General features: G+C 52.1%; 1 protein-coding gene across 1 annotated transcript in view; it reads right to left on the bottom strand.

Moving 5' to 3' along the window:
• The window catches only part of MGMT (O-6-methylguanine-DNA methyltransferase), a 149,215-nt gene that overhangs the window by 7,851 nt on the left and 113,720 nt on the right, over window positions 1-27,644 (bottom strand). Inside the window, exons 3-4 of the mRNA XM_014550610.1 lie at window positions 23,930-24,090; window positions 1,879-2,018 (exon numbers count right to left, since the gene is read on the bottom strand). Of these exons, the coding sequence (XP_014406096.1) occupies window positions 1,879-2,018; window positions 23,930-24,090 (301 nt within the window). The remainder of the gene's footprint in view (window positions 1-1,878; window positions 2,019-23,929; window positions 24,091-27,644) is intronic.

Below are 27,644 nucleotides of genomic sequence, written 5' to 3'. Positions count from 1 at the left end.
CGCCTAAGACCATCGGAAAACACATATATAATTACATACTGTTTTTGTGATTAATCACTATGCTTTAATTATGTTCAGTTTGTAACGATGAAAATACATCCTGCATATCAGATATTTACAGTATGATTCATAATGGTAGCGACATTACAGTTATGAAGTAGCAACGAAAATAATTTTATGGTTGGATCACAACATGAGGAACTGTATTTAAAGGGCCAGAAGGTTGAGAACCACTGATCTAGAGCAACATTGAACCAGTCACAACCCAGCAGAGGATGGGGACCTCCCAAAGGGAAGATGCATTGAAGCTTTATTGGCAAATGCAACAACCATGTTCCCAAACTTAACTCGGAATCATGCCGTAGGCTCCACAAACATGCGGCCCTCTGTGTGGCGGGATGTACCCTACGATAGGCCGGCACCAGCAATGACAGACAGCGGTGCACACAGCGCCCTTGTCACCGAGAGCTCCGGACACGGAGACACGGGAAACATGGGAGGGGACGCGGTGCGTCACCCATGTCACATTGCTGCAGAAGACCTCTTGCAGAGTGGATGTACGTTAAGACAGTGCCACCCCCTGCGAACCGCCAGGAGATGCTTCTCAAAGAGCAACAAGGCCGTTTTGTGCGAGAGGCTATGTAATTGCCACCTCCCAGACGCCGGCTCTGCCCTGGGGCGGCCACGAGCCAGCGGAGGGTGCAGCCAGCTGTGGCGTGCAGACGCCCGCCTGTCCCCTGTGAGCAGGGAGGAAAATAGTTTTGAAAATAGACAGCAAAGCCACACAGTTTTTCAGAAAGTGGGTCTGATTCAGTAATTTCCCATCCCGCAACTCAGGGATGCTATTCGCTCTGCCCGATCGGATGGCATTCTTCTGCCGTATCAGAGACGTCCCTGTGGCGGCAGGGAGAAGCCGCTGCCAATGGGACAGCGTGTCATGCGGTCCTGCAGAGGCGAGGAGGGAGGGCACATTCCAGGGGCCTCACATGGTTGAGCGGGGTCTCCGAAGGGTTGAGCCATCAGGCAGGCGGGGAGCCCATCCTGCCCACACCCAGGCCCACGTCACGGCCTCTCCCCTCACTGTGCTGACTTCCTTCCTGCGACTGGACAGCCTCTGGCCTGTGTGTGACCTGATGGGAACCAGAGGTGCCCTCTGTCCTTCTGGGCACGGCAGGCACAGCCACCGGCACCGCGGCCCTATCCTCTGGAGCAGACGGCATCACGTGTCTGTGAGCCTTGCCCTTGGCCAAACCCGCCGTCAGACACACGGGAGGGACAGGCCATGAAGGAATTCGGGGCAGCCACGCCCAGATCCAGCCAGGAGCCCAGGTCAGAGTTTAGCCATCCCTGGTGGTCAGGCCCAGGAGGGCTGCACCTCGTAACAGAGATGCCCTGGAGAGCTGGACCTGGCACATGAACCTTCTAGAATGTGAGAAACTGGAGGGGCCTTTCACTCTGCTTTGCCTCCTGCTGGAACCGGCTCCCGGGACAGGTGGCTACACTGGCTCCCAGGACGCCCCGCTGTTGAATGAATGAAGGGATGTCTGCTCGCCCCTCTGCCAGGCCCCGTCCCCGTGTGCTCCCGTGGGTCTAACACACCAAGGAAGGGGCTTTCAGAGGCGGGCGGGATGCTCCTTCACCACCTCCCCCCGAAACAGGGGGTCCCAACCCACATCTCTTCCAAGGTCCCCATCACAAGAGCTTCCTGTCCCCCCCCCCCCCCCCCCCCCCCCCCCCCCCCCCCCCGCGACAAGTATAAGAATTCCCCCCCCCCCCCAGCACAGGCTGCCTGGGAAACATGCTCACATCAAATGGCACAGCCCCTGAGTGGTGCCCAGGCCCACCCGCCAACCCGTCTCCGCGGTCACCCCGACTTACAGGATTGCTTCTCATTGCTCCGCCCACCGCCCGCGCGGCCTTGGGGTTGCCGGCCAGCGCCGCTAATTGTTGGTAAGAAACCACTTCTCCGAATTTCACGGCCTTCAGCAGCTTCCATAACACCTGTCCGGTGAATGAGTCTAGAAGGGAATGCAGAACGATGTTATCTGGACAATCGGCTCCCACAGCTCTGATACAAACAGCTGCCAGTGCCAAAGCAGAAAGGCGTCGACACAAACAGAGGCGCTTCACTCCACTGAAACACGGCCTCCACGGGCTCCTGCACAGGGAACGTGCGTGAGGCGGGCACAGAGCGGCGGCTCCTTCCAGGGGCCCCAGACCACGCACCCCAGACTGGCGGCCTCTTCCGCCTTCCCCGTTCCTGCCTGATGCTCTCTCGGTCCACGGGCCTCTATAAATCAGCACGCGGTCCAGCTCCTATGCACAGAAGTCCCCGCTTGCCCACCGACCTCGAGAAATCCTTCGTGCTGCCGGTTCACTTCCCACTTCAGCCAAGACCCAGGAGGAAAGAGAAGCCCCGGCCCGGCTGGGCGGTCATGCTGGCGCCCACAATCGACAGTGAGCCGACTCAAGGCCAAACCGCAGACCCCGGTTGGCAGCGACCTTGCTACAGGCATCTGTAGTGAGCAGGGCTGCAGATAAAAGAACGTCATTCTGGCTTTAACCGCAGCGCTGAGGACGAACAGGTGAACACGAGAGCGCTCTGCCCCCGACCCCTGGTGTTAGAGCAGTTGTTTTCAACCCTGGCTGCACATTAGAATCACCTGGGAATCTTTTTAAAATCCTGATTTCTGGGCCTCATTCCTCCGGAAAATCAGGATTTGAAAAAGATTCCCAGGTGATTCTAATGTGCAGCCAAGGTTGAGAACCACTGTGTTAGAGTGTCTCTGGTGCAGGGTTTGCAGGAGGAAGCCCGGGGCTGAGAAGGAGGCCAGTCTGGATGATGCCTATTGTCTTTCTGCAGGGACGCCGGCTCGGAGGTCTGGGCACAGCTGGGAGGGCTGGACACGGCTCAGAGGGCTGGGCATGGCTGGGAGGGCTGGACACGGCTGGGAGGGCTGGACACGGCTTGGAGGGCTGGACACAGGGGGAGCTGCATCCCTGCGGTGGGGCACTGAGCCCTGTGTGGCAGGAGGTCCCCATGGCACCAACCAAGGGGAGGATTTGCTGGGAGGAGTGGTGTCCCAACCGTGCCCGTGACGGCACTAATTACACTCTGTGCCAAGCTGGCAAAGTGCAATTTGGTTCTAAAAGAAAACACACCCTTACATGTACGTTAAATAATAAAAATCACTTCTTAAATGAAGGGAAGGGTAATCACGTCACCGGGAAAAAAATCTGTTTGGTCTTTATTATAACATTAAGCAAATTAAACATCAGCATAATCCAGGTGATACGAGAAAAGGGTCATCAAAGAAATTAACTTTGTTGTTCATTAATTTACACGGATTAGGCGAGGGCAAAAGATAGCAAGTGTGCTCCAGTTTCTTATGATATAATTTCAAACTGTACACCATTTGTGGCAGGAGGGTGACTTTGGGGTTAATCAGACTGATTTGTCCTTTTAATTGCTTTCTATTCAAAGAAAATTCATTAGATAATGTTCTCTTCAAAATTCATGAATCAATTTAACTGAAGAAACCACATTAACAGCTTGGGGTTCATTAGCACAGGCCGTGTGCAGGGCCGGCGGCTGGGCGGGTTTCCTTAGGCAACAGCCTGTTTACTGGGACTTCTTCAGAAGGAGGTTTGAAACCAACTGCTCATCCCCGTGCCTGTGGCTGCTGTTGTCGCCCTGATTTGAAAAACATGGAGGACGAGGCCGAGGCAGCCCGGCCATGGTAACCTGCGGAAGAGAGATTCCGGGGCAGCTGCGTGGGAGCAGCAGGGCAGCTCCGGGCAGGGTGGAGGGCCTGGCCCCTGCCTCCGATCACAGGGTGGCCGGCTTCTGTTTTTGCAGTCTGACTCGGGGAGAGGGTGCACCCGGGTTTCCCAGAACAGCCCGGAACTTCCAGAACCTGCTGAAACGGGAGGAGAGGTGTGCGTGCCAGGTCCGCTGCAGCACGGCCCCAGCCAGGTGGGTCGGTGCTGGAGCACCATCCCGGCACCAAAAGGCTGCGGTCCGATTCACAGTCAGGGCACAGACCTCGGTTGTGGGTTCGATCCCTGGTCAAGGTAACCAATCAATGTTGGGTTTTTTTTTCTCTCTCTCTCTTGCTCCCTTCCTCGCTCTAAACATAACCTCCTTGGGTGAGGATTAAAAAGAAATAAGAAGCCCAGGGCAGCACGGAGCAGTTCGGGAGCCGGGCTCCTCTCCAGCGTCCTCAGAGCGCCAGCCCCGACGCATCCCGCCACGTCACAGAGCGCCTTCCTTCCCAGGGTGAAAGCGTCGCATCATAAAACAATGACGCAGCCACATCAGAGCAGAGTTTCCCCAACATTTCCAGCTTCACTGTCAATGGCAGACCATTTCTCACCCTGTACATCCCGGGCAATGTATTAGGGAGAAAAGCTCAAAGAAGGCAACGCTCAGCAATCAAGCACATCTTTTTAGAAATGTATCTCGAAACTCAGTTCCCCCTGCAGGGAGCAAATGCATCGATTAGTTTAGGCGGCTCTCCGCGTCGGTGCCGTGAACGCCAACCTGTGCCGAAGCAGATGCTGCAGCTGAGCCGCTTTGGAGGACGGGCCAACACGTTCGGCTGTTCAATATCCTTCCGTAATGGAGTAAAAGCTGCTTGTAAAAACTCACACACAGGTACTCTCCTGAGCTCGAGGAGACCATATAAATCCTTCGGTGGCCAAAAGGGCACCGTGAAATAGGATTCTTTTCTCTCCCACAGGGTCGCCCAGAGAGTAGGCTGGGAACTCAGGGCTGTGTCAAGAGAAGTTCCTTCCTTCATCCTCTCCTCCTCGTCCTTCTGTGGCCTGTTCTGGGGTCCGGCTTCATGTTTGTGCTGTGGGGTCAAGAGCACCCTGACCCAGACGACGTGGCCATTTTCATATGGTTTGGGCGCCTACTTACAACACACCCTCTGTGACCACCCAGCCCTGCAAACGTTGTTTCCTAAGTTCGCTCTCTGTCTGGATTGTGCATCATCAGCCAGGAGGTGGTGACGCAGTTTCCCAGCGCTGGCCATGGAGAGACCTTGTCCTGTATCGTGGACACCACCGTTCATGTGAGCTCTTTTCGTGCCACGTGTGGGAGTGGACGTCAGGCAGCCTGCACTCATACATTGGGGCTGACCCAGCCGAGCCCGGCTCTGATAAGAGGCCTGTGGACACCACACATGAGAGGCCGGGCAGGAGAGGCCAGAGGTGCCAGCCAGGAAACCTCTACTCACCTGGGAAAAGAGAACCAACAAATACCAAGACTGGGATGACACAGAAGCTGGAATCACCTGACAACGTTTGCCACAGGTTTTTGAGGCACAACTGACAAATAAAACTGCAGGCTATTAAAGTGTACAGCATGATGACTTGATATACATCATCTGACCACTTTAAAGGATCTGGAAGAGAAATGCTGCGAGAAGGGAAGAGACCCCTAAAACAAACAAACAAACAAAAGACATGGAATTTCAAAGAAACATAGTTATAAAGAAGAATCACATGGAAATTTTAGCACTGAAAAATACAACAACTACAATGTTAAAACTGCACTGCATGGGCTTAATAGCAGAATGGAGACGCCAGAGGAGAGAGTCAATGAAACTGAAGACAAGTCAACAGGAATGATCCCATCTAAAATACACAGAAGCAAATGTTAAAAACAAACAAAAACCCTCCAAATGAGCCTGAGGACTTGTGGGCCAAAGCCAAAAGGTCTAACATTTAAATTATTAGAGTTCCAAAGAAGAGGAAAATGAGTGTGATGTAGAAAAAAAATAGCAAAAAATTTCCAAAGTTGGCTAGAGGTATACAACTACAGATGTAAGAAGCCTAGCAAACTGCAAACAGGGCTCACCCAAAGAAATCCTATCCTAGATATATCCAGATCAAGCTGCTGAAATCTAAAGACAAAGAAAAATACCTGAAACAACCAGAGAAAAACGCTGCACTCTTTTTAGGGGAACAATGATTTGAACAACAGCAGAATTCTTGTTAGAAGCTATGGAAGTCAGAGGAATTGAAAAAGAACTTGAAAGTGCTAGGAGGAAAATCTAGCAACTCAGAATTCTATGTCCAGTTGAAAAAAATCCTTCAAGAATGAAGTTAGAATAATGACATTTTTAGATAAAAACAAAGATAATGTATTTCTAAGCAGACCTGAGCTAAAGAAATTGCTAAAGTGAGAAGGGAAGTGATACTGGAGGGAAGCTTGGAACATCTATATATATAAAAGCCTAAGCGACCCTTATGACCAGTCGACTGGTCGCTATGACACGCATTGACCACCAGAGGGCAGATACTCAATGCAGGAGCTGCCCCCTGGTGGTCAGTGAGCTCCCACAGCCAACCTCCAGTGGCCGGCGAACCTCCCGTGGTCCCTCCCCCTGGCTGGCAGGCCCCAATCAGGACTGGGCAAGATGGGCCCAATCTCTTGCCAGGCAAAGGGACCCCACCCGTGCAGGAATTCGTGCACAGGCCTCTAGTTAGAAATAAAGGCAGAACAAACGAAATGGAATCTCCTGTTGCAATCTTTGAAATATGTATGATGACTGAAAGCAAAACCATGACATTATCAGATAAGATTTTTAGTTTTTCAGTGTGTATAGATGTAAAATATATGCCACTATAACAGCAAGGGGTGGTAGTTCAAGGATCTTTATGGTGGAAAGGTTTCTACATTCTACTATAAGGTGGTAAAATATTGATTCCAATTAGACTGTAAAAATCAGTATGCGATACCTAGAGCAACCACTAGGTATAGAAAAAACCATAAAAAGAGATAACTATAGTAAAAAACTAACAGGTAAATTAAAATAAAATACCAAAAATGTGTTAAAATAGCCCACAGGAAGGATAGAAAGGGGAAAGAGAAATGAAAACCAGGAAAAAGACAGAAAACAAATGAAATGTTACCTAATAATAAAAATAAAATGTAATAAATAAGATAAATAATAAAATGAAATAAATGTTATGTTTATACCTAAATTCAAACATATAATTACATTAAATGTAAACGGTCTAATTACATCAATGAAAAGATAAATGAATTAAAAAAAGAACCCAAATATGTGCATTCTAAAAAAAATTTCAAATAATAGACATAGGTGGGTTAAAAGTAAAAGAATGGATAAAAATATACCATGTAAACAATAATCTTAAAAAGTTAATATCAGACAAAGTAGAGTTAGAGCAAAGAAAATTTCCAGGGTGAAAAGGAATAATACATAGCCCTAGCCAGTTTGGCTCGGTGGATAGAGCGCTGGCCTGCAGACTGAAGGGTCCTGGGTTTGATTCTGATCAAAGGCACATGCCGGGGTTGTGGGCTCAATCCCCACTAGAGGGCACACAGGAGGCAGCTGATCAATGATTCTCTCTCATCATTGATGTTGCTATCTCTCTCTCCCTCTCTGAAATCAATAAAAAAATATATTTATAAAAAGGAATAATACATAGTGATGAAAGAAACCGCCCACAAAGATGACATATCAACTGCAATTTTTTGTGTACCTAACAACAGAATTTCAAATACATAAAGTAAAAATGGACAAAAACTGGAAGGAGAATTAGACAAATCCATAATTATACTTAGAGACTTCAATACTTCTCTCTCGGTAACTGACAGAAATATTGACAGGAAATCAAGGATGTAGAAGTAAAAAAGCACTGCCAACCACCTGGTTGTAACCGGCATTTACCAAGCCCTCCTCCCAGGAACAACAGAATCTATGTTCTTTTCAAATGCGCACGGAACGCTGACCATGACATCCATATTCTGGGCTATAAAACAAACTTCAAGGAATTTAAAGTAACTGAAACCATACAAGTTATATTCTCTCATGACAATGAAATTAGACGGGACATTAATAAAAAAGATAAAATCTCTCAACATTTGGATAGTAGATCAGCCACTGCTAAGTGATCCACGGGTCACAGAGGAAGCCTTAGGGGAATCAAACCATACACGGAGCTGGTTGAAAACTGAGAACCCAGCATTTCACAATGTATGAGACACAACCAGAGCTTTCTTAGAGGGAAAGGTATAGCATTAAATGCATATTTGAGAAAAGACATGAATTATTTGAGCTTCCAACTTAAGAACCAGAAAAAAAGAGCAAAATAAAACCAAATCGAGAAGAAGGAAGTAAATAAAGATAATGGCAGAATCAATGAAATTGAAACCAGAAGAACAGTAAGAGTGAAATACGTGAAGCCAACATGGGGTTCTTTGAAAAGATCAATAACATTGATAAATCTCTAGCAAGACTGATAAAGATAAAGAACAAATATGTCGCTATTGACCTCACAGACATTAAATGGATAATAAAGGATTCCTACAAATAAGTATGCATAATATTCAACAACATAAATGAAATAGACCAATGTATCAAACACTGCAAACTACCAAAACTCATCCAACATGAAACAGATAACTGGAATAGTTCTGTAACTACCAAGGACTCAAATTCATAGTTTCAAATCTGAAATCACTAGGGCCAGATAACTTCACCAGTAAAGTTTTATCAAACATTTAAAGAAGAAGAAACATCCATTTAGCATTATCTTTTCCTGAAAACAGAAGAGGATACACGTCCCAAGGCATTTTAAGAGGCTATGATGACTCCAATATCAAAACCAGAAAAAGACAGAAACCAGGTACAGATTAATACCTCCCATGGGCACAGATGTAAACATTCTCAACAAAGTACTGGCAAATCAAACCCAACATATATATATATGAACAAGACACCAAAATTAAGCGGATTTTGTCCCAGGCATGGAATGCCAGGCTCTCCAATGTGTGAAAAGAGACTCTCTCTATAAAGCGACAGAGATCAAGACCCTGTGCACTGGTGAAAGAACAGATATTGAGCTCAATGGAACAGAACAGAAACAGACCCACACAAATCCAGGAGCAAAGGCGATTTAGTGGAAAAGGATGGTCTTTCAACAAATGGTGCTGGAACAAATGGGCAGCCATGAGAAAAAAAAAAAAAAAGCATGCATCCCTCGGGAAGGCGGGGCCTCAGGCAGGTTCCCCTCTGCGCATCATCCCTCAGCACTGGCCACGAAGTTCACAACCGGGCAGTCTCCCCGCCACCTGTCCCGCCCACCCAGTCTCCTGGTCGAATGGGGGACAGGCAGGAGGGTCCCATGCGCGGGCCTGTGAAAGCGCTTCGCCCCGTAGGGGCCACGCACATCCAAGCGCAGGCATCCACGAGGCTGGCAAAAACTAAGATAATGTCACACTGTCCTTACATGTGTTTGGTCTTAGAAAATAGTTACTTTGCTATAAATAACTATTTATAGTAGAGTGTTGCTTTAAAATGAAGACACTTAAAAAATCCCCCGTTTACTTTCTAACATGGTACATGTAGGGAGATACAGCCCTCATGATCCAAAGCTCTTCGGGGTCCTCGACAATTCTGGGGGGCCCTGGAGATCTCCAGGCCGGGCCAGGCCACACGGGGCTCCGAGCTCAGGATGAGGAGCGCCCGGAGGCTCTGTCTGGTCTGGGCTCACGGAGCAGAGTCTTGGGGCTCATCTCGAGGACTCAGCTCGCAGAAGGACTGGACCATTAGCCCCATTAGTCCAGGGAAATGAGCCCCTGCCGTGCGGGCGCTGCCACCGTCGCCTGGTGAGGCTCTCAGGTGAGGGGAGGTGCAACCTCCGCAAGCCGCACCTGGCGCCTTCCTACTCACCTTCCCCGTAATTAGAGTGCCCGAAACTTATTTAACAAAAGAATTATGCCGAAGACTTTGAGCTCGAACTTAAGGAAGCCTTCAGAGAAATGATTAAACTGTGAATGTCCTGGTATGAATGTGAATAATTATCCATTAACACCGCTACCATTCAAATAATTGTCATTCTGCTCAAAGCGGAATAACTGGCTTCTGAACAGGTGTTAACGGTTTCGGAACAATACGAAAGAGAGAGAGAGAGAGAGAGAGAGAGAGAGAGAGAGAGAGAGAGAGAGAGAGATACACGGCCTACAAATGCCGAGAGGGTGGGCAGGAGGGAGTGTGGGTGTCACACCTCATACAGGGTGACGCCGGGTAAGGGAGTCGGGATCGAGCGGAAAATCCCTGTCTAGGCCCTTTGCCGTCCCCACCCCTGCAGACTCCATGTCCGCGGGCCCTGCGTTGGGGCTCCTGCTGGCTCCGCTCTCCTTACAGACACGCCAGCTCCTGGCCAGGGCGCTGTGATCAGAGGCAACCAACCCCACACCGAGGCACGGGGTCAAATTCCCACCGCGACACAACCCCGTGATCCAAACACCAGAAAGGGAGAAGGTCATATTTAAAATGACAGTGTTACCAACGCATGCAAGACAGTGTGCCTCCATCCTGCCAGTCAGCCACCGCAAGGTGACGTCACACATCCAACCAGCCTTTCCTGGTGGCTTCGGTCACACGGCAGAGACGGGACCCTTCGCTAGTAGTTTCAGAGCAGATCACGCTAAATACCAGGGGTGGTCAGACGTGTGCTAACGTTCCAGCAGTCCCCGCGTGCAGACACTGCCTCTCTCCTGACCGGCAGCAACTCCCATGCATCCCAAAAGAAACTTCCAGAAGCCTCCTGCGAGCCCTCACCGGCACCCAGGAGGAGGAGAGAAGCTGCGCCAGGTTTCTCTCGGCTCCTGTGTCTCAAAACAAGCCTGTTCCTCACCCTGGGCAGGTGCCCCCAGGCCGGCCCGCGGAAGGACGCTATCGTCCACCTTGTTGATTCGACTTTTGGGAAAAATGACGAATCTAACGGGGCGGGTGCTCTGACCCAGGCCCACCCGTGCGGCTTCTGGCTTGTCGGAGAGCCCGAGGTCTGTTCCATAATTTTAGGTAACGTCTGAGGACCCACCTACCGGAAGAGAGCGCAGCCTGAATCTCCTGGTGAACGGTTCCCGCCGTCGGACGGGGATCACGCCGCGCAGGAGGCACGTCACTCCTGACAGAGCTGTCAGAAGGACAGGCGGAAGGAACCTGGCGAGCTTTAATTTCTCTGCAGAGGAACGAGGGGCTCTTTGGGGATTAATCTCAGCAGCAACGCCGAGCCTTTGCCGCAGGCAGCGGAGGAAGTCAGAGGGAGTGGTGGTGGGCTGAGTGGGATCCGGCTCCGCGTGTGCAGCTGACTTTGGTTCTCACCCATTCAAATGAGGTCGGGCTGCCCAGGTGTGGGCGCCGGCGGGCCCCACACGACAGGTCCCACGTGTGCTCTCGATAGGGGACGCAGAGGGGAGGGACGCCGGCCAGGACACCCACCAGACAAGCTCCGAGTAGGAAGGGACATGGTGGGCCGCGGCGTTACCCAGCCAGGGGTCAGGCCCCTTCCCTCCTCGCAGGGACCAGGGCAGAAGCGCAGACAGGGGCAGCCGTGGGCCACCCCCAGGCAGCAGGCTCAGGAAACGGCCGGGTGCTTCTGCAGAGAGGGGCAGGGTGCAGAGGTGACCTAGGGCTGAGGCTCGGGGAGGTGGCCCGGCGAAGGGCACTGCGACGTGTGGAACCCGGAAATGCCGTCCTAGCAGCACCGAGGGGGGTGGGCAGGGGAGGGACGCGAGGGCATCAAGCCCAGAGGCCACCTGCACTTGGGTGTTCGTTCGGGAAGTCTCCGGGGAGCCCTGGCTCATGCAGGGCCCTGGGGCCCTAGAGATGCAGCCGCAGGGGAGGCGGCGTTGAGTCCTGCGTCCACCCAGCACCCCGGCCGAAGGTTCTGTGCTTCCCCTCGGGGTCTCACTCACCCGCAAGAACGACCGTTCAAAAGCATCCTCATTCACAGGGTGCACTTCCCACCCTCCTTGTAGAATGAAGAAGGAACAACAGCCGTGCTGCCAGCTCCTCACTAAGAAACACAAGGCATGCCTTCCCACGCGCGCCCAGGGGCTGAGCCCTGGCTGGCCCTTCACCCCACCCTTAGGTGTCTAATCTGCAGAGCAAGGACATGCTTAGAAGACGGCCTGGAGCCAGGGCGGTTGCATCGGTCAGGGCACAGGCAATAACATGCGTCCCTGGTGCTAGAAAGGCCATGGCCACGCTTCACAAGACCCCCACAGCGGTCAAGGCCACGGACGCGTCTCCTGCAGCCCCGTGCGCCGAGGACAGGTACCCCATCGTCTCTGTACCCTCCTCCCGGCCCGGGCGCTGCCACTAGAATTCGCTCTGTCCACACCGTGTGCACAGCCCACCAAGAAGGCCTCCCAGAGCCGGCTACGCAGGAGCAGAGGCAGGAGCAGGCACTGGTGTTCTGGAGCAGACTCGGGAAGAGGGAGGGACGCCGTGGGCCCGGGAGGCTACGCGGGGTTGGTGTCCAGCAGAACCGAGGCAGGCGGAGGCCCCACCTGCCCCCCCAGCTCCAGGGGACTCTCCCCAGAGACTCTCCCCGCACATGCTCACCCCCTGCTGTGGTTCCGTGCGGCCTGCCCACGCAGCCCGTGCTTAGACCTTCGTGTCCCAGAAGTCCTTTGATGCGGCTGTTACTGTGCCTAGAACTTGACAGTAAGTGGGCAGAGAAGTGACAGGTAGAAAGATCTTTGTTCCAATGACAAGGTGACTTGGCTCTGTTCCTTAGTTTCCCGTGAGACAAACTGCCCACCGAGGAGCGCTCTCCCTGCAGAGCTGTGGCTGCAGCAGCGGCGTGCCCAGCCCTGCACACGGGGGCATGCGGAGACCATGTCCTTGGTGCCTTCTGCTGGATGCCATGGACAGCACTTGAGAGTAAGGGCCCGAGACCTCACTGAGCTGACGGGCAGAGCGGTGCCCGGGCCACTCGCCCTTGCGGGGACTCGGGGGAAAACGCTCCCCTTGGTGAAGGTGGCAGCCCCTTCTAGGGCTGGGTGTTTGGTGGCCTCAGTTCACCCTCATGCTGACATCGTTACCGCCGTCCCCACGTCACAGATGGTGACTCAGAGGCCTCGAAAGGCTGTTCTGGGCCGAACCATAACCCCCCCTAATTCAAATGCTGAAGTCCTAACCCGCAGCACCTCAGAAGTGGGGAACTTTAAAGAGGCGATTGAGTTGAGACCTGACTCTGGTCTGACTGGTGTCCCTATGAGAGGAGGAGATGAGGACAGAGACCCAGGGGATCTGTGCAGAGGGACGGCCATGTGAGAGGTGTCCATCTCCAGCCCAAGCAGAAGGGCTCAGAGGAAACGGACTTGGTCCTGGACTCTCAGCCTCCAGAGCTGAGAGGGAAGCCGCCAGGCTGGGCTGCTTGTCACTGCGGCCGCCGCACTGACTGAGACACAGGCTGCGAGTGCTTCCCAAGGCTGCGCAGGCAGGCAGAGGGGGCGCTGGCTCCCACAAGCCGCGTGAAGGCTTTCACAGACCATCCCCCAGGCTCCACGCCACCTGACAGCCCCGACACAAAGGCAGCGTCCCTCCTGGCGATGGAGGCCTGTGTGGCACGTGGAGGAACCCCCAGACACCTCCAAAGATGACACCCGCTGGGGAAGGGCCAGGGTGGCATGGAGCAAGCCTAGCCGCCTCCCCTGAAAGCCCTGCAGAACGGGGCTGTGTCCAGGTCCCTCCTGAGAACCACAGCTGCTTAGAACACTCGGGTCTGCTGTTCTGGCGCCGAGTGAAGATCTGCCCTTGAAAGCCTGGGGCCAGGGGGGTGCGGGCTCACCTGGGAGGCGGCCGCAGTTTCCGGGCCGCACACTGGCACCGGCTGCTGGGCTGCACAGCGCTGCCCACCAAACCGCAGGTCAGAGTGACAGCTCCCTGAGCACCTTCAGCAGGAGGAGCAGACAGATGACAGCCTCGTGGCTCCAGTCATGCGAATCACACACTTTGCAGGGGCCGAGAAGCCCTGGCCTGAACACCAAGGTCAAACCAAAGGCAAGTGCCCCTGCTCTGGGCGTCGAGCTGTGGTCAGCCTTGGTCAGGGGGCTAAGGCAGTGAGCTTGGTGGCCCTGTCACCGTGCATGGCTGTGCACGGAAGCATCCAGCGTGCAAGTGAGACTTCTCTGAATTCTCCGCAGGCACACCGCCGGGCCCGCCCTCCAGCTCTGCAGACCAGACTGAGGCAGGAGCTGTGAGCACCGACAGCCCTCACACCGACGCTCTTATTAATACAAATGGGGCCATGAATAACATTTAAATGCATCAGCTTTAACACAAATGAACAAGACCATCCAATGAAACTTAAAAAATGAATCCTGGCCCTGGCCTGTGTGGCTCAGTTGTTTGGACAGGGTCCCATGCCCCAAACGGTTGCCAGTTCAATGCCCAGTCAGGGCACATGCCTAGGTTGCGGGCTCAATCCCAGGTTGGGGTGTGTACAGGAGGCAGGCCGATAGATGTTTCTCTTTCTCCCTCTCCTTTCCTCTCTCTCTCTCAAATCAATAATTAAAAAAAACAAACATTAAAAAAATGAATCCTATATTCTAGAAAACAAAACACAGCCAGGGAAGAAAAGAGTCAGGGACCCCCAGCCAGGGGCTACCACGGCGAAACCACGGCGGACTGTGAAGGGCGCGTGGCGCCAGGACGCAGGCTGTGATGGACATCAAAAGGTGTTAATGGTTTCAATATTTATCTGCTGCAGGGAAGCACTCTAAAAAGAAGACAGAAAAAAAATTCTGCTAATGGCTGTGTCTTTGCCATTAAAATGAAAAGCTTAATGCATCTTATAATCAGAGGACAATTTGCAAATCATTAAGAGAAATGTAAAATTCCATTAAAATACAAATCAAGAGACTCTCCCCGGACTAATAATCTTTTTGATATTATTTTGCATTTCACTATTTCTGTTCCAATACCCAGACCCCACCAGTGATCAGGCTCTGAACATGCTACTAACCACAGCCGACTTCTTTAACGAGAGACTGAGAGAAGGATCATCTGCGATTCAGAGCAGGTACTAATGAAGAATTCCATATATTCTGAAATTTAATTAAAACCCCAAAGATTTCAAATTAGATGCAATTTGAAATGCCTGGGGCAGAAATACATGCACTCGCGTGGCGAGGGTACCACGCTGAAAGTTGATACCGTAATTGGTCTTGATGTATTTTTGTGTTGCTGGGCTGAAGCACAGAACTCATAACCATATAAAAATTCTCTGTAGATTACCTGCTCATTGAAAATGCCATCACTCAGGTAGTTCTCCACTAAATTACCATGCTGCTAAAATGCACAAAGTGACTCGGAGAGGAGAGCGGCACAGCTGGCCGACGCGCCGTGAGTTATGCATGCGTCAACGTGGCCTTTTTTCTTCGTAAAATATGCTCAGTTGAATATTAAAATATAATTGGCATTCAACCTAAGTAGCTTAAACCATTTTGTTATCTTCTTTTAAACTGATTTGGCTCCTCCACAGTTATTTTCAAGGATGCGACTCACAAACTAATGATACCGTCACATTCAGCTAGATTTGTGCCGTTTTACATTTGCCGTAAACAGGCGCCGTCTCAGCCGCCTGCTAGGGCCGCCTTTAATATGAGCTCCTCTTGAACATCAAAGGCCCAGTCCTCGGAAAGAAAGGCGGGGAGGATATGCCATTTATGTTGGTTCTTGCATATCTTATTCTAAAAAGAGAAAGGGATGCAAATTTCCTATGAGAAGTGTAGGTCTTGGCCAAGCAATGAGCCAGTGTCTCAGCTCCATCACTGGGTGAGAACTGTGCTGGGCACGGGCACAGGCATGGACACAGCCCAGACAGGCGGGGATGTGCGTCATTTAAAGAAGCAGACAATGCGAACCCACCCAGGCCGGGAACGGTCCTCCTCTGTACACAGGATGTATTTTGTGTCACAATGAACAGCGGTGCTCAAGAAAAGAAAAAGTAGTTGTCATAGTAACAGAGATACGGGATAGATTTATGCTTGCTGAGAGGCAGTGCTCACCAGAAATACCATTTCCCAAAATCTGATCAATGTTTACTTTAGTATTTGGGAGGGCGGCACGAAAGCAGATCTAAACTTGTGACTGGGTGATGTATTTAAGGGTTAAAAAGACTTCCCTTTCCCCTACTTCACGCTTCAATGTGCTGGTTCAGAAGAATGTTGTTGGCATTGAAACATCACCCGGTGCCCCAGCGGACTGAGCCTCTGGCCTGCGGACTCGACCCACGTAGTCATGGCAGCTGCACCCCTGGCCTCAGCCTCACCCCTCATCCAGGTAAGAGTCTGATTTCTCCATCCCAGCATGTGAAACATGACCTTTAACGGGCATATGCTTGTAAATCTTACATTCTGAGTCCGTTTGAATATAAGGGCAAAAATCGTGTGATAAAGCATTTAAATTAAGTAATCGTTTTTACACTTTTGGCTCCTACAAAGAGTTTCACAGCTTCATTGTCATGAATTTTATATAAATATTCACACATTTAACATATTGATAACTTCGAGTGCATTTCTATGAAATTTTTACTAAAATATTTTCTCTAGAAACCTAGGTCATAGAGAGAATTCTATTTATTATTGCCAGAATGATATCAAAATACATGAACAGCGCCCGTGACCTGTGAGCATACAACACTCTGTGACAACAAAAATATCAAACGTTTGCTTTGGAAGCAAGCAGTGCACGTTTGTCTAGTGACTACGGTGAGAATAAAATTTTTAAAAGCATATCTAAGTGCAAAGTCTGTTTTTACTTTAAAATACAGGCCTGATAGAAAATCCCTATTTTCCAAAGCCCACGTCAAGTGAAAAATTGTTGCGGTGACAATGCGAATTCCATTTCCTGCTGGGCCCCTGCTCCTTGGAGGTGAACTAACCCGAGTCCAGGAGGCAGACACGGCAGATGACTGTGCATAACATGAGCAGGCTGACTTTTATTTTTAATAGGAACCTTCATCAGTTTGCTGTTTAATTACTGTGCTAGCGGTAACAGTTGTATTTAACGTGGATATTTTCCCATAAAAGCAGCCCTCGTAATCATTTCAATTATAAGTACTGTTTATCGGCAATAGACGCCCCATTCTATCCGACAAGGTCTGAAAGCGGCTGACGCTCAGTCTTTGTGGCTACCCTTCGAGCTTGGTTAGGTTATGCAGTGGGACTGCGGCGACCTTGAGTGAAGTTCACTTTTTACCTGATTCATGGAAACCTCAGGGAATGGAGGATCTGACCCCTCAGGTCTAGGATGGAACATTCAGGTCACCAGGCTTCCCCGGAGGCCTTGGTGACCACTGATTACACAGGGACCAGGGATGTTCTTGGGGTCTAGCAGGCTCTGTTCAGCCCCGACCAGCATCTCAGGAGCTGGACCCATCAACCACATTCTCCTTCAGGAGGAGGGCATTTTAAGTGCCTGCTCTCTAGCGGAAGTGTGAGGCCACAGAGGGGATTATGTGACTATTCCAAAGCCAGCCCAGCGATCCCCGGGCGGGATCCACACTTGATTTGTGAGAAGGGCTTGAATCCAGAACCCGAAGAACTGCGTCCCCTCTGCTGGCCCTGCCGTGGCTCACGGTCTACAGAAGAATCCAGAGCCTCATGTGTCCAGCTGTTCCAACAGAAACACACAGTGTGGACCAATGTCCTGGACACCTCCCGCGGCTCCTGGCTGGCTTTGCTGACCCTCGCCCGTGGGTGACCCTGGCCGCACCTGGCGAGATTCCTGAGCTGACTGCACGCCTGACAGCAGAGGTGTGGACGTGCAGCCCCTCGTACTCATCTTTTCCAAATCGGGAACACAGCCGCCATACTGGGTACTCTACCTCCTCACCCGGCTGAGACCTGAGCTCCCGACCAGGCCGACATGCACACATGACCTAGAACTTAAGTTAACAACGGAGCAAACACAGCCATTGTCTCACAGCGTCTCAAACAAAATCACTGTCAAGGACAATAAACTCAGTGTAGGGTGGAGCACACAGCAATCGCACTCAGACGAGCTGGATCCATTTTAATAAACTTCTTTAGAGCAATAATTCTCAAAATAGGGCCCATGCATATATACACATGTACATGTAAATATATGTGTAGATTTGCCTATCCTAATATTTCAATGCGTCTTGGAAGGAGTGAGAAGTATACGTATAATATTATGGACAAGCTTTCTAGAACATTCTGATACACACCCCCCCTCACACCCCTAGGGAAAGGAGCCAAAACAGGAGAGTAACTTGAAAAATCTATTTGCCTGGATGAACCACAGTTGAAACTTTAAAAACTCCTCATCCAAGACGTGGCTGCGCAGCCTAAAGAATTAGCAAGCGCTAACGACCATCGCCGGCGGGAAACTGCACAGTCAAATGGGAAACGATGAACTAAGACACAATCCAGACCCCAGGCCTTTGGCCCCTGAGATTCACCAACATGGCAGAGTGCGGTCATCAGCAAGCTGAGCAGAGAGCAGCCGGTGCCCCGAGTGTTTCCGAGCTGGCGTGGCCAGTCCCACGTCCATGGAGTCAGGACCAACCAGGACAGCGGCCGCCAAGAGCCAGCGCCCCGCAGGGACCCTGCAGAACAGCCACCTGCGGGACCATGTCCTCTCCGCTCAGGCTGGGAGCCCCACCCAGAGAAACCTCAACCCAGACGCCATCCTGGTCACCTAGCATTTCCGATCCGATCCGCTGAAGCGCTGGAAGCGACAGGGTCCAATGTGGCCAGGGACCAGGCAGCCCGGAGAGGGGGCGGGCGAGCCCACGGGGGCCTCTCCTCTGGGGAAGGGCAGCGCCCACTGCTGGACCCTCTGCAGAAAGCAGCCTCCTCTCCGAAGGGCTCTGGACAGGGAAGCGTGACCGCTGGGGCGGGTCTTCAGCTCCCACTGGGGAGGGACCCCTCGATGGTTCAGCCCGAAATGTCCTCAGTGAAGCAGACTGTGCCCCCCATCTCATAGCCTCCTGGCTGGCTCTACACCCGTAGACTGCTCGCTTCCAGCGATTTCTGCCCTCCTTTCGCTCTCAAACATCCCACTTGTCTTCTCTCTCGTGGTCCTAACCATGGGAACATGCGGGTTGTTCTGTCCATGACACAGGCGCCGGGCTGCTCCTGCTGCTGGCCCTGCTCTGATTCCCGACACCTGACCGTCTCCGGCACCTGGACTTCCCGGCCACACCTGCTCTCGGGCTCTGGACCTGGTCTCTCCGTCTGACCTGGCCCAGCCCCAGCCCCTGAGGCCTGGGACCCAGGTTCCCACGTTTACCGCCCCGAAAAGGCACGCGGCAGCTCCAGGGCTGAAAGAGGCGTTCCAGCAGCTGCCTCCCTCCCACGGACGTAAGAGCAGTGTCCTTGGCTGGCTCTCATCCCGCCCGGGCACCCCTGCCAGCCCCACCAGTGACATCACAGCAAGGCCAACGATCCGCATGTCCCCATTTGAGAGGGGGACCGGTGATGGCCTACCCCGGAAGCGGTAAGTGCATCCCTGTTTCAGCCGCTCTCTTCTATGTGAGCTGGTGATGGTCTTTAAACTCAGGGGAAAGTATCTGCACCAACAGCTGGAAGCACAGCGCTGCCTCCTGCTGTGGTCACAGGGGGAGGGGGGACTAAAGAGAAAACCCTCCAACCCCCAAGACCCTCTGAAGACTAACTCGCTGGATCCGCGGCTCAGGAAGCACCGTGAGGAGCAGCAACGGGCTCCAGACATGGACCGAAGGGGGCTCCGCGCCTGGGAGACCCAGGCCTGGCTGGCCGTTTCCAGGACGTGAGGGACAGCCAGGGACAGAGGAGCTGGCCGGGTGGCTGAGGGTGTAGGGGCTGGAGGACGGCCCTGCTCGGCACCCAAGTGGGCTTCTAGCTTTAAAGGGCTGTCTTGGTGAGGATGGAGGAAAGGGTGGCTCCCTTCCTTGCGCTGTCCCTGCCTCCCAGGACTCACAGCCTCCCCTGGAAGGCCCTGGGCTCTGGGACTCCCCAGGACACCGGGAGGGTAGCTGAGCCCTCTGATGGGGCCTCTCCTGAAGTCTCTGGTGGGAATTTGGGGAGAGGCCCTTGGGAAAGGGGTTCTCAGAGCCCCACGAACCCGAGAATCCTTCCGAGGCTCCGTGCCGGAGGCTGTAGCCGGCAGGTTTAAAAATGCAGGTTTTACTACTGTCATGCCACCGGTTTCATAGCTACAAGCTAATAGCTGTGACGAAGGAATTATTAAAGTGTTAAATATTTCATTTAAAAGGGAACATTGCCGTCACTTTAAAAAGAAAACTCAGATCTCATCTGTTGAAAACCATCATGTGCGAGACGGCACCGGGAGGACCGGCTAAGGGCCCAGCATCTCGCTGGGCCACCGGGAGGGGGGGGTGTCCCCAGCACAGGGCCGGGCCCTCCCCGGGAGGCACCCACCCGGGCTGGCAGGTAAAGCAGAAAGGCCGGGGTTAGCAGCCTGCCCGCCCGTCTCGTCTTCCTGGCCACGGGCAGCCTGTGAGCGGGAGGATCTCCGTGGGCAGAGGGAGGGCTCCGAACAGAAAGAAGTGCCTGTGCCCTTTCCGAACGGGAAGCCGGCCCTGCTGGTCCGCAGGCTGCGCTCCAGCGCCTGCCCAGGCGCCACCTCTGTGACTCCAGTGCTCCTGCCACCGGCCTCTCAGGCTGCCTCAGATGCATGTTACACTAAGAAGCTAAACTTATTGGTGAGAAAACCGAGAAGTTAGGGAGTGTTCACAGAAAATAGGTTTAAATGATATTTCATTATGAAAGAAACATTAAGCAAAGGTTTACTTCAAGAATAATGGCTTCACTAAAGAACGGTTTCTTGGAGAAAAATGAATTCAAAATACACAAGACTGACCTTTGGGAGAGGTTTCTAGGGAGGACGTGACCTCCCTGATACGCATCGTTGTGCTATGAGGCTGCGAGCTCTCGGTCACAGAAAAGCGATTCTGTCCACACTTGAATAAACCAGCTTAGCAAAAACCAAACCCCAAAAACACAAGAAGAAAACGCCCACCTCTAAAACCCCAACCTCAGAGGAAGCTCGGCGTACTCCACAGCTCACCGTTCACGTTAATTCCTTCACAGCGTGGTCCCGCGCTCCTGGCTCCTGCCCCTGACAGCCCCCTCTCCTGGCCCCAGGATGAGGCAGCAATCGGTTCCCTGAGAAAAATCCCCAGAGAGCTACCTGGCTGCTGCTCTAACTCCGGGAATTCTCTGAGAGGAGCTGAACCACCTGACATTCCCAGCATCTGATGCGTTAACCTGGCGGACAGCAATGTCATGTGGTTCACCTTCGCATGCATTTTTGTGGCTCCTTCCAAACGGAGCCAGCGGTTCACAGTGCGCTCACCTCACAGAGGATCCTGCAAGGACAGGCAGTCTGGCCACGCTCAAGAGGGGCCCGTGGGCAGCAGGACAGGCCACGCTGCGGCCCGAGGGGCAAACGGCGGAGGGCCTGGGGCAGAGGTCATGAGCAGTACCTTCAGGGCTTCAAGAAGAAAGAGTAGGGGACAAGTGGAAATAGGCAGACCTGGTCTCCTCGCAGAAGCCAGAACATGAGGAAACAATGACACACAGACGTATACTCAAAAGTTAACATGCACAGAAAGAAGGACACTTATTCCCCATTTAAAATGGCTCCCCCCCACCCTGTTTGCACAGAGGCTCATTTCTCTGTTAATCCCAGCCCCAGAGCTCCGAGGCTGCCCACCACCTCCCTGCGTGGGGTCTGCCCTCTCCCTACGACAGTGATGGCGAACCTTTTGAGCTCGGCGTGTCAGCATTTTGAAAAACCCTAACTTAACTCTGGTGCCGTGTCACTTATAGAAAGTTTTTGATATTTGCAACCATAGTAAAACATGACATGCAGGGGACATGGCACTTCAGACAGAGGGGAGAGCATAAGTAAAAAGAGTAAAAACAGAGGAGAGGACAGCACCGTGATGGCGAACCTTTTGAGCTCGGCGTGTCAGCATTTTGCAAAACCCTAACTTAACTCTGGTGCCGTGTCACATATAGAAATTTTTTGATATTTGCAACCATAGTAAAACAAAGAGACATATTTTTGATATTTATTTTATATATTTAAATGCCATTTAACAAAGAAAAATCAACCAAAAAAATGAGTTCGCGTGTCACCTCTGACACGCGTGTCATAGGTTCGCCATCACTGCCCTACGATGTCACTGGCTCCTAGACACACGGTAGAGAGAGCAAAGCCCACAATAGCTGGACACACAGGGGAGTGGCACAGCCGGGGCCGGTGCCAATGAACTCTGTGCTGGCCACCTCCCTCCTTAAACCGTAACATCCCCACGCCTGGCCCCTGCCCGGGAGGGACTGAGCAGTGTGGGACACCCTGGGCCCGCAGCCCCTAACTGTGGGCAGGCAGGTGCTGCCCCCACCTCCCAAACCAGCTGGAGGGGGCCCCGGCGCACTCAGAAGTGCCCGTCAGCACTGCAGGGCACTTGTCTCACGGGGGGCGGGACGGGCTACTGGGGTAACTGGGACCTTCCTCCTTATCCCCATGGCTGCTCCCCGCTGGCCCTGGTCACCAGCCCTCCCATCACCATGACCTGCTGGCCGAGGAGACGGCCTGGCCTGGTGCGGGCCCAGAGCCGGGGACGCAGGGCAAGAGCGGCTGGTCCCCCTCTCCAAGAGCTGAAGACAGGCCTCCAGGACCAGACAGGCCCGCTGCTCCCCACCCCCTCAGACGCACGGAACTGCTGCCCTGGTTTTGTAAGATTTTTGTTCTGACAATTTCAAAACCTGAAATGTTTGCTGCTCCCCATGTGACAGAAGGAAAGCCGGTTGGACGGTTCTTTCCCAGCAGCGGAGAGAAGAGGTCATGGCTCCCAGATTCCCAGCTGCCTCTCTGAGTCCCTCAGCTCGCAGAGCATGGCCCCGGCACAGTCACCCACCCGCAATCAGCCCCGGGACTCCTGGTGCTGGGGGAAGGGGCCCGAGCAGGCAGGGCGAGCACAGGGCCCTGTGGACGATGGCGGGTTCTGGACACGTGCAGAGCGCCGTCCAGCTGCCCCATCCTAGACCCCCCGTGAGAATCTCTGGAGCCCCCACCGACAGAGACCTTCTGAACCACATGGGCTGACAGGCACCTCTTCTCAGAACTTTCCCCAGCTAGTTCATTATGTGCAAAAACGCTCAAGGTCTTCTCTGTTGACTGTGAGTCAACTCACATGTTAGCTCAGCCTTTCAGGGATTTCTCTACCCGCCTCCCTGTAAACACTGCTCCATTTTCAAGTTCGTTTTCGCTGAAAATCATAGTAGGAATTAGAATGCCATTAAACTTATTTGGTGCATTCCATTTTTAAGTTCAAGATTGCTTTAAATTTACCCTACCTAAAGTCTCAAGGCGATTCTTTAAGCACACGGCTGTACGCCTTCGCACGGATATACCTGTATAAATGCTCACTTATAACAAAACTTGAAGAGTCTCTATGCAAAATAAACCCGTGTGTGGCATGTGTCTAGAATGACTTCCTGCCGTAAGTAAGAATCCAAACAAGAGCTTACAAAGGAACGCCTGGGAAAACGTTTTGGGATTATCACTGACTGTTTGTGCCTCTGGCACACTCCACGGAGGCAACGTGTTCTCGGCTCATCCCTTAAAAGTAGAACTTCTAACTATGGCAAGTTCAAGAAGTGAAGGTGAAAACTCATCCAAGAAGACTCTGCTGCTACCCAGGCTGATGTACGTGTCAGCCACTGAGTCGATGGCAGTGGCTGCCTGTCCACAGCCTCGTTTTCTGTGCTGTTGGCCAGTAGATAGTTCAAGTTCACAATGAGCTCATTGAGAAGTTTACTGCCGCTCCGATGTGTTCCTGCTTAAACCTTTCTGCCCGCGAGAGTCCGGAGTCGGTCTGCATGCATCATTTTCACTGCCTTTGCCAAGAACGACGGGACCACGTGCCAAAACTAACAGAGCCACTGGGAAGCGGAGGGGCTCGCGCACTCTGTCCTAACAGCGTGGCCACATGCTGCCCGGGCAGAGGATGGAAGAGTATGGAGCTGGTCCAGTCAATAAAACGCGCTGTGATGTAAGTGACAGCTAACAAGGCCGCTCCCTGAAGGAAGCGCCGCGGCGGCGGAGGTACTGACCTTGCAGGAAGACGGGGTGGTGGAGCGCAGGCACGGGGAGCTCCTGGAGGGCTGTGGGCTCCTGGAAATAGGCGTCCAGCCAGGCTGCGCACTCCATCAGGGGCTTCACCGTCTCCTCTGGGCTGCCGAGCGGCTCAGGAGGGGCGGGGGCCTCGGTGGGGCTGCAAAAGTGATAACAGGAGATTAATAAAGCTCGAGGCCCTGCTCCACACATCTGAAGGGCAAACAGAAAACACTGCCGCCCCGAAGGGGGTCAAGGCTAGCTGTGGCACGAGCACCCACGTCTCCACTAGCTGTGCGACCAGCGTGAGGACAGCAGAGGTGCTGGAGGAGGGCCAGGCTGAGACCCGGGGGGTTTTCTCACCCACGAGTCCACCTTCCGCTTTAAGAAACGTGATATCTTTGAAAACAGCAAAGAAGGAGGCCGGTGGGTATGGAACCCCACCTCTCGGATGAAGATGCCCGTGTCCCGTAGTGTTCGCCCCCTTCTAGGGGTGATTCCTAGGAAGGGAGGGGGTCCCAGGACACGGCACTTCTGTTTGGGGCTCTGAACGCTTGTGCCGAGCCAGAAGCAAGCTGTGACAGAGCGATGATGACAGCACAGAAGCAACTCCAGGGCCGGTGTGCCTGTCCTTCTGCAGGACGAACGGGTGTATGTTTGCCTCAATGATCACCTGTCAGTCAAGCCACCAGTGTTCGCTACCAAAAGCCTTTTCCAGAAATGCTAGGAAAGTAATTACACTGCTCCTCACCCTCTCACCTGCCCACCCCCAACAGAACAGCACGTCCACGCGTTTCCAATCGCCTGTGCTCTTTCAGGGGCATTTCCTCCCCGTCTGCTCTCCGTCTGCAGAGTCTCATGCTTGACGGTGTCTGTGTGTGGGTCCTTCCAGGGTTTGTGATATCAGTTACAGGACCATGACTTCCATGTGTGGGGTTTCCATTTGTTCCTTTTCCAACTCTTATTGCTCATTGCGGTTGCTAGTCTCCCTTTTATCTCCTTAAGTTTAAAGCAATGTACTTAGGCTCCCTTCAGTGGCCTGTTTGGTCCAGCTGGTGCTGATTCTGTCTGCGGGACCTGCAGCCGCCCCTCACGGAGCCGACCTCTCGGCAGGGGCTGGTTTCTGGGTATGTGCTCCGCTGGAGCAAGAAGACGAGTCCCAGTCCCGCAAGCGACTTTCTTGCCCACCACCAGGCCCTGGACATAGGACACACGTCCTGGGTGCTCCAGGCCTGGCGGGCAGTTGCTCTCATCTTCCTTTCAGACGCTACAGCTGCTGAGCCTTCGTGGGATGGCAGGAAAGCCGCCAAAACACAGGTGCAGAGGCTCTTCCCGGAGCCCTGCCGCCTCCCTGCCTGGCGCCCCGCCCGGAGGCAGGTGGGGGAGCTACACTGTGCACTCTGTCTTCAACCTGCTCTCACGGCCCCTGGGAGAGGCCATCACCTGGCCACGCGGCCCAGCACAGGGAGGTGAAGAGAGCCAATGCACCAAGTCCCCGCCTTCAACCCATCGGGGGGACTCCCTCCTGAGGAGGCCAGAGAGGGTCAGGGATCCCCTCAAAACCTCCCATGACCACCTGGGACTGGCCCCTCCTGCAGAACCCAGATGGGGCTGGGGTGCTGGTCAAGGATCACCGTTGCTGGTCTTCAGGGCTGTGGGGCCTGCTGTCCGTCAGGCACAGAATCGGGGTTCCTCAGCGAGGGGGCGAACACTATGGGAGATGGGCGTCTTCATCCGAGAGGTGGGGTTCCATACCCACCGGCCTCCTTCTTTGCTTCCAGACTCACGTCTCCTGACTCAGATACCCCTGTGACACAGGGTGCCTCGGGCACCCCACGGCAATGCCCACGCCGGTGGCCGCACCCGCTGCTGCTCAGGGAATTGAAGTGGGAGCTGGGTTTCCTAGCATTTCCCATCCTCAGAGGACATTTGAAGAATTTTTATAGTAGTGAAATTCATCTGAAATTGATTTTTTATGCTTGTGCTAAAGACCTCAACCTCTGCCTTACTCTGTGGCTCTCCTTTTTAACTCTTTCTCTATTGGCGTTAGATTACTATTCATGGGTGAAATGTAATTAAGCAGCTTTGATTCTGGAGCCAGGATTTATGATGCTACATTTAAAACGAATGACATTAAACACACACATAAAACCAGATTTTTAAAGCCATGACACAAATTTCCATTTCTACAATAAAATGAAATTTATTCTCTGCCCTGCCCTCTCCTCCAACCTCGCCCGGCTCGTCCCTGGGAGAGCTGTGGTGTGACGGTCTCCGGGCGTTGCTGACGGCCACTCGGATCACAAAGGAGGCCCTTCGGCTCCACTACCCCTCAGCCCTGAAATCCCGGCCATGGGGGGCCCTGAGCCCCACGCTCGCTTAAACCCTAGGCCCAAGTCTCCCTGGAGAGCCAGGCAGCTCCCCCACCAGGGACATGCAAACACCACGGCCACTGATGGTTCAGGTGCCAATGTCGATGACGGGAGGAGCAAGAGGCGGTTTAAACTTGAACGGGGCCCCACTACTCCCTTTCTGGGTGGCCGTAGGTATGTTGCTTAAATTGGAAGTCAGTTTTTAATGGACATCCTAAGACCTTCCTATTTGGGCCTGAAATTAATGTCAGAACCTCAACAAGCCCACAGAGGAATTTACTGTAGTATTTTAAAACACCCATCAAAAACACAGAGACATTTTTATGTCAATTTCCAACTCCTCCCCCATAGAAGGTACATGTCATAAGAACTGTATATTTTTTCTTTTTAAAAATAATTGATTCTTAAAAATACATCAGCAATAATAAAACATTTTTAAAAGACAATTTAAAGAGTACACTTGGCAGACTAGAATGCCTTAAAAAAGCCTACTTACTTTCTCCCTTAAGTGTTCAAATTATGAAAAGAAAAACTGTATTTTAGCAACACTTTAGCATATCATTAAAAATCCCCACTACTTGACAGATGAAGATAAAAACACCCCAAAACTATAGATGAATTATCAAGTCCCTAATGATTGCAAAACAATTACAGGATGCAGGGCAATCTAGTTAAATTTTATTCAAAAGCTTACCACACTTGTGTTTTCTTTTATTTTTCTATCAAGAAACCCATGAGGCTTAAGCACAATTCATTATGTATGAGACCCCACTTGCGGTGCCTGACTGTTGATTAATAGCAAAGTTTGCTGTATGTACATTTGCAACATTAGATGCATACAATATGCTAACTTATTCTTTCACTGAAACTAATTATTTACAAAAATGACTACTTGAGACTACAATTTATTAAATGCATGCATCCAGCCTCAGCTCGGCCCCCAAAGACAGCCTGGAATGAAGATCTTTTACTCGATGTGACAACTTGTAGAAATGCAGTTATTAATATTGTAAATGTGGCAAATAAAGAGTTCAAATAGCCTCATGTCCACGCCGCCGCTGCTCTTCTCCACTGAAGCAGCGAACAAAGCAGCGTTTCAACGTCTCCCACACGCGTGAGAGGCACATTCCTCTTTCCTGGCGTAATTCAGCTTCTCATAAAGAACATGCTCAGACGTTAGGAATGAGCAGCTTAAAGAAAGAGCAAACATAAAACAGGAATAAAAAGTCCTAATCAAATTGCTGCTTAAGTCGATTTATTACAATTCTGTCAATAATTAGTTCACTTCTTGGAAAATAGCCATAGAAATAAAACTTTTAAGGAATCATTCCATCACTTCCAT

This window comes from Myotis brandtii, unplaced genomic scaffold (genome assembly GCF_000412655.1).
Source record: "Myotis brandtii unplaced genomic scaffold, ASM41265v1 scaffold604, whole genome shotgun sequence".
NCBI lineage: Eukaryota > Metazoa > Chordata > Mammalia > Chiroptera > Vespertilionidae > Myotis > Myotis brandtii.
The sequence above is the reverse complement of the archived record's forward strand: the minus strand, read 5'-3'. Positions and strand labels throughout refer to the sequence as shown.